The following is a 7500-nucleotide window of genomic DNA, read 5'->3' as shown; positions in this document are numbered from 1 at the left end:
GAAGGCTTATGTATCAATAGCAGTTATAGCCCCGTTATAACCGCTTATCATTCACTTTTGCGTTCAACCATGTTTAGACGACAGATATGATTGAGTATAAAATGTTGCCTTGGAAAAATTAGACCCCAGTTCTGGCTCGACCTGCTATCTACTCGTGTTTCTGTTACTTAGAGAACTTCGTTCGTTCCAAAATGAAGTTGGTTATTTGCTGTCTACTGCTTTGTACTACTTTCTACCCAGGGGAAACTAGTAATTGCCCTCAAAATATCCATGTAGATACATCTCCTCTGGAAGGTCTTTTGGGAACCATGTTGGAGGTGCTACTGGACAAGTTTGACGACATGGAACGTAAATTGTCGGAACTTCAAATCGAGTTGAAAGAGCACCGCGAGGAAGTGGAACGGAACCGCATCCCAGATTGTGTCTCGCCAACATCAGCCACACCGCCGCTAGATAGCACAACAACAACACCTACAACAACGACTACAACGCAATCAACGGTGACTGATCCACAAATCTACGCATCGTGCAAGGACGCTCCAACAAACGTTTCAGGAGTTTATCTCATCCGCATCAACGACACTAGTGCGCCGTTTAAGGTCTATTGTGAGATGGAGTCGTTTGAAGGCGGTTGGATTGTCTTTCAACATCGCTTCGACGGTTCGATTAATTTTTACCGGAACTGGGACCAATATCGTGATGGCTTTGGTGAGGTGGACAGTGAATTTTGGCTCGGGCTGGAGCACATTCATCAACTGACGACCGCCCGTGCACATGAAATAGTGATCGAGATGAAAGACTTTGAAGGCAACTACGGGTATGCTCGTTATAATGGCTTCCAAGTAGGCAGCGAGAGTGAGCAATACAGGCTGGAAAACGTGGGATCGTACAGTGGCACTGCAGGTGACTCAATGACAAATCTCAACAAAAAGGCGCAATTTTCAACAAAGGATCGGGATAACGATGGGTATCAGAGTACTCATTATGCTGCTTATTATGCAGGTGGCTGGTGGTACACTTCAGGTACCTATTCAAATTTGAACGGATTGTACAAGGACGACAGCACAGTAAAATCAATGTTTTGGATTCAGTTCAAAAATGATCATCGGGGAATGAGATTCACCAGAATGATGATCCGCGAATTATAAAACTTTGTTCGCAGTAATCAGTTTATTGGAAATTTTTGTGAATAAAGATACAGTTAAAAAGTATTTTTTTCTTTTCTTGAACAATCTGCTTCTTGTGAAACACATCCGAAATCGGAGATCTGTATACATTTTATGTATCATTCTCTTCTCATTCTCGGCAATTCTCGCTCTCGTCTAGGTGCACTGTATGGATTTGACAGTCTCAATTCTCAGTCTCTTCTCATTCTCGGGAAATTCTCGCACCGTCTAGAGGCGCTGTTATTCAGCCGGTCCGAGCCAACACCAATACCACCACAATCGCCTGTGTTGGTATTGGTGTCGGTTTGCTATACGTTTGACAAACCGAACTTGTCATTTTACTGTTTGTTGTGGTCTCGAGCGCGTTTCTTGGCGCACTCTTCTTGATTCTGCGCACAGCTCTCGTCCGGATTAAAGCCAGCTGCGCGCGCCCGGTTCGGAACGCCAAGTATACCGCTGGAGGTGCCGGAATTCAACTCGTCTCGTGATCACCCACAAAGGACGCGTGAAGCCAGGACTTTCCGCCCGGTCCGGTGTTTATCTGCGTGTGTGTTTGTGTGCCCGTATGTGTGTACGTTGTCCTTGAGGAAATCGTTGTTAGTGCCAGTAGTCTCTTGGGGGATTCGTTAATCCACGGAAGGGCTAGTACGCGATTCCGCTGTGATCGCTGAGGCATCTCTTGAGCTTTCGGCCACGGACGCGGTTGCTCGTTGTTGGGTTGTCGGGTGGGAAAGGGCGGTGGCGTCGTCGCGAGCGGGGTTTAAAGAGCCACGGCTGTTGGTGGAGGTGCGCGCTGTATGTGTCACAGTGACAGCCGGGACGGATCGAGCCGTGCAGAGCGCGCCCGTTTGAAGTGTAAAAGTGCGCGCAAAGTTCCCGGCTTTTGCTGACGTTTTCGTCGAGAGCGAGAGAAACCGAACGGAACCACCGTGGGTTCGAAGAAGAACGAAAAAAGAGTGTGAGCTCGCGAGCAGCAGAGTATCAACCCACAACGACGACCAAGAAGACGACGACGACGGCGACGGCGCCGGCAATAATTCGTCGACGCAACACTAGTGCGTTCGAGTTTAAAGGGACACCATACCATACCATACCATCATCATCCACCATCCGGCTGACTGGCTCTGGTGCGCTGATCTCGCGATCCTGATCTTCTTCGAAGGCCATCGATCGCCACCCCAGCGGGGGGTCCGTCCTACCAAGATTGTGCCCTCTCCTCTGTCGTCGTCGGGACCATCACCGCCACCACCAGCACCCCTCATTCTACGTGGCCCTTTCCGGTGCGATACCGCACGACCGCAGAGAGCTGCTGTCGCCTGGTGCTGACGAGGATTGCGCATCGCGACTTTTGCACAGTTTTCGCTAATTTGGCCCCCAACACGCACACTCTCGCGGTGGTGCTGCGCGACATCGGAAAGTGGTTTCTTCTCGAGTCAAGTGTCTCTCGACAGAGGCCCCATATGCCTCGTGGAACAGCATAAAAGGAAGGAAACGTCCCGTCCCCCTCGTTTGCTTCATCATCCAAGTGATCTGGCCCGCAGCAGCAGCAGCAGCAGCGGAGTTGTGTGACTAAGTAGGCGCGGCACCGAACCCAAAATTCGCTCGAACGCTTTGGTGGCAGGTGCGCGCACAATCCAAAGTCATCTCCGAGATTTAGTTCTGAGGGAAGAGAAAGACGACGTCGACGACCGTGACCATCGCTTGCCCCTGTCTGCGCCTAAGGAAGGACGATCTCGCCGGTTGTGATCCGGAAACGGTTCCTCGGAGTGTTAGCTATCGCCCCAATTGTGAACCCCAGAGCTCTGCGCGCTTCGAGCGTAATGGTGAGCCTCTGAGCCGCCCCCACCCCCCCATTCTCGCTCGTAGTTACGTCGCGGATGATTGAAGACGACGACCGGGTCCGGGTCGCCTCGCTAATCGCACGTTGAGCACATCGCGGAACACAGAGTTGCACCACCATATAGCAAGCCTTGGAGTACTGCTGCCCAGCGAAAGCCCATCGTTACGCATCCTCCTCATCGTCAAGGAGTGCTAAGATGGATAGTCGGAATGGGTAAGTTTCGTCTGCTTGTTCCGTTTTAGGACCAATCGATGACCATTTCGGGGAACGGAACGAAAATTTGCACCCCCCCCCCCCCCCCCTTCCCCCCATTATGTGTCCGTGTGTCCGCGTGTGCGTGTATGTGTTCGTGAGAGTGTAAGTGCCGTATAGTGGACCGTGCCAGAAGAGGCTTATCACGATGTTCGCGAGAAAAAAAGGGGGAATGTCGTTGGAATGCCACATTACATCCTGGACTGGGCCACTTTCCTTGCTCTTCCTCGATTCCCCTCTTCATCCTCCTTTCTTCCTCTTTCCTGTTCAGCATGACCGCAGACACCGGAGGTGACGATGGCTCATCACGATCATCGAGGTGCGGCTCGGGGATTTAAAAGGCCGTGATCATCGTGTATGTGCGCCACGATTGTATGTGACCTCCCTCCCCCTCTACCCACCCCTCCGTATGGGGCTCGGTGATTGCTCACGTGCTTCTACTTTTTTTTCTCGCATCGCGCTTCGCTCTCGCTCTATCTTGCGCGCGCTCTGAGTGTGAGTTGGGCCATTTAAAGAGACAGTCCTCCTCCTCCTCCTCCTCCTCTAGGTGTGTAGGCCGCGCCGCCGTCACCGCCGCTTGCTTCCTACTAAGTCTAGGGCATTTAAACCGCGCGCGCACCTCTGCCTCGCGCGCGACGACCCCGCTCGATGACCGCGCTCCGGCACCACCTCTTATCGCTCTCTTCTCGCTCACGGTCGCGGTCGCGCTCGCTCCCATTCTCTCGCCATTCCCGGAAAGCGAAGAATAAAGCACAAGGGGAAGGAAATTCGTCCACGATGGCGCTCTTGGTGGGGAACGTCTTGGTGGCGGGAAAGCTGTGCGCGCTCGATGATCGTGAGAGTGTCGCTCGCCGGGGAGGAGAATCTGCCAAAGCACCGTGCTCGGCAAGTTGCGCCTCTGGTAGAACGCTCTTCTATAGTGAGCGCGAGAACGGTGCTCCACGGCGGTGCGCCACCTGGTTAAATTGTTGTTGTTGGGGAGCAGAAATCTGGCGGCAAAGTCTTGCTCATCGGCGCACTCGCGATGATGAGGTAACGGAAAATGGAACGGAACGGAACGGAACGGAACGAGATAAAAGAAAGTGCAAAAGGCGCGAACGAACGCGCGCGCGCGCCTATTTGCACGTCAAGCGCTCTTCTTCTGGCGCGGTTGTCAAAAATTCGAACGTCAAATGCTGATGAGGAGCAGGCGGGGCGGGAAGGTTGGAATCGAGTTGCTCGAGGCAACCGATCGGTCCAGCAGATCCACAGCAGGCCAAATCGATGGGTTTCCCGCCATCCGCGGCAATAATTAGGGCGATCGTTATGGGGATCAGCGTAGCGTGTGATCGCGGTCCGTTTGGGACCTCCGGAAGGCCTTTTTGGGGTACTGTGGATCTTGGAGAAATGCACGATGGAGGCGCCTGGTATTTTTTAAATTTCATTAAATTTATTTTACTACCATGTTTGGGAGAAGGTTGAACTAATCATACATTCATTGTGTGTTTTTTACGTATTATCTCAGTTTTTTAATGCTCATATTTCATTTGTTTTGTTTTTCTTTATTATTTTAGATCGAATTATGGCAGCAAAGTATCCTCAACGGATGCCCGTCGTACCCAACCAAGTCGCAATGGTCGCAAACGCAAGATCACATCAGAAGATGCCAAGGTAAGAATAGATTTCTGCGCTAGATACAAAATGCAAGGGGGAAATACGGAATAATCCTTTAGACAACTATTGCCACTTTCCCCCTCGCTGAAGTCGATCAAGCTTTGCGTATTTGGGGGAACGACTGATCCCCTATCATGAGCAGCAAGCTGCTTGCTTGCGCAGTTATGCAGCGGGGGTGCAAACGTTTCCGTTTAATGTTTAACAACGGCATATGCACAAACTCTGCGCTTATCAATCACTCTCGATTGCCAATTGGTGTCGTTTCGGTTTGAACAACGATTATACTTGCATGCAAAGAGGGGGAACCCTAGGAAAGCTAAAGTTTAGGGCCCTATTTAGGATCGTTTTTAGTGAAAATTTTATTAGCCCGCATAACGTGGGCACGTGGCGACGAAAACAGTTTGTGTTGTCTACAGTAAGAAGACCTTGCAGAGTCTATTCGGTTTATTGGTTCGATTAGGAACAACACATTCATTCATTAACGTTCTGACACATAACAGATCATCTCGTTATGTGCCAGGATGTTCTCGCAAAAAATGGGGAAATTTCTCTCTTTTTATCTTTTTGTTCAGTGCTGTACTTGAAAAAGTGTGTTTGCAAAAGTATTAAATGAAGGTATTCAAGTCTGGAACCCCTCAAAACGTTCCAACAGACGCCGTGAGAGTTCCCGCCATTCATGGTCCCATCTGATCATGACAAAACTTGTTTTGCCTTGACAGAGCCGTTACCACGGGTGGGAAATCAGGCTCCGAGCAAAGGAATGCCTCGTTATTTGCCATCGGACATAGGGAAAAGGAATTACATTCCATCATTTCCCTCGGTCCATAGCTTGATTTTGGCCCTTTAATATGGTTTTTTAAATCTCCCCGAGATCGCACCCAATGATCCCTTCGTTCCGACCACAGAGAGTGCGAGAGTAAGGGGAAAAAGAGTGAAATAATCCACGGAATATTAATCACCTGGTGGTTCTGTACCGTCCGGGCTGTTTGCCCCATTTTTGTTTCTTCTCCTTATCGTCACATAACAGCAGCAGTATTATCTTCCTGCTCGACGAACTCCTCGACAGCGACCAGCGCGCGCTTTGCTGACGGCTGCGAGAACGCGGGAAATCAGCTGCTTGATCAATCGACGAGGGACCGAGCGAGAGCGAACGCGAGTCTGCTCGCGAGCGGCAGAGCAAGAGCGCTACACTTAACGAGGGGCGCCACGAGTGCGGCGTGTACCGCGCCAATGTTTTGGCGCCAATGGGCTTCCTTTGACAGATCAGCAGTTGCTCGAACGCCCGGCGGGGAAAAAAGCGAAGAATGAAAAATGCTCATAGGAGATCGGTGCAGAACATGATTCTAAAATCCACACTTTTTTGGGTGGTCATTCCAATGCTGCACGGCCTAGAAATGGCGGGACAGCAGAACCCGTAATGTGTCGCGTGTGGTCACCCTTTCTACGGTCGGTTGCGTTGTACCCCTTTTTGGTGGACACTTCCGATCTGGCAAGGGAGCAATATGAGCACCGGAATTACGCGCTCGTGGGCGAGTAATGCATGTCGCCAACCAGGGGTGGAAGGGTCCAAGAAACATAGAGTCCAGGAATGGTGCGCCCCTACGCGAAAGAGTCAAGGTCTGGCCATTGCGGCCGTACTCCTAATATCATTATCCTCCATTTCCTGCATCAAACCACCGGTATGATGTGTGGTGGTCGGACGGAATAGGGGCCCAGGGCGCGCGTTCCCTTCATTGTTTCTGGTTTTCGCGCCGACGCGTGCATGACCACGCGCCTCGCGCCATTCATATGTTTTTTCGAGGTTTTCTTCTTCCACGTTACTTCATTTTCTTTTCCGTAATGTCTGCGCCTACAGCATTCCGGTTCTCTTTTCACCGGATCACTGCCATTGACTCAGGGCGTTGGTGGTGGTGCTGGTGGTCGAGACGCTGGTGGAGGTCTTCCTGCCATTTATAAGGAATGTGCGAAGGCGCGCAATTTTATCGTCGTTCGGGGCCGATGCCTTTTACCAGCGCGCTCGCAACCCCCTCCGTAAAGATGGTCTAATGTTGATAACGAATGCGATGATCAACAGATCGACGATCGAGTAACGCGCTGTTCTTAGCGAGAAGGCGGCAAATAGCGAAGCTGTGAGAGAGTGGGGCCGATCAGCCGACCAAACCATAAGGTAATGATGGTGCTTCTTCTGCCTGATCTTCTGGCTTTGCCAGGGAGGGAAAGTATCTGTTGTTCTGTTTGCTTCTTATGCTTCTCTTCTACCATAGAGCTCGCATCTTGTATTTGCCTCCCTCATCATCATCATCATCATCATCATCCTTTGGTGTCCCTTTCGCATCTTCTCCGGACTGGTTACTGAAGGCAATCGTGAACATGGTGTGAGCGTGTCTAGCATCTGTGTGCACGGTCACGGTGTATTGGTGAAGCTGAGGTCGCCGTTGTTTATCGTTGCTGGTTTGCGCGGGCTTCCGGCCGCAGTCTTTGGCAGATCAGGCAGCCGTAAAAGTTGCGCCAAAAAGAAGGGATCACGGAGCGGAATATCTGTAATATTATGCACGCCAAGCTTCGCGATACATGTTTATGTCTCTTATT

At 51.0% G+C, this 7500-nt stretch overlaps 2 protein-coding genes across 2 annotated transcripts in view; both read left to right on the top strand.

Moving 5' to 3' along the window:
• The window catches only part of LOC126575931 (fibrinogen-like protein A), a 1498-nt gene extending 350 nt beyond the window's left edge, over positions 1-1148 (top strand). Inside the window, exon 2 of the mRNA XM_050236951.1 lies at positions 277-1148. Coding sequence (XP_050092908.1) covers positions 277-1148 — 872 coding nt within the window. The remainder of the gene's footprint in view (positions 1-276) is intronic.
• A 428-nt stretch (positions 1149-1576) lies between these two features.
• LOC126571805 (G1/S-specific cyclin-E) overlaps positions 1577-7500 on the top strand; it is a 10814-nt gene continuing 4890 nt past the window's right edge. The window contains exons 1-2 of the mRNA XM_050230632.1: positions 1577-3219; positions 4812-4908. Coding sequence (XP_050086589.1) covers positions 3203-3219; positions 4812-4908 — 114 coding nt within the window. The 5' untranslated portion in view covers positions 1577-3202. The remainder of the gene's footprint in view (positions 3220-4811; positions 4909-7500) is intronic.

This window comes from Anopheles aquasalis, chromosome 2 (genome assembly GCF_943734665.1).
Source record: "Anopheles aquasalis chromosome 2, idAnoAquaMG_Q_19, whole genome shotgun sequence".
NCBI classification, from domain to species: Eukaryota; Metazoa; Arthropoda; class Insecta; order Diptera; family Culicidae; genus Anopheles; species Anopheles aquasalis.
The sequence above is the reverse complement of the archived record's forward strand: the minus strand, read 5'-3'. Positions and strand labels throughout refer to the sequence as shown.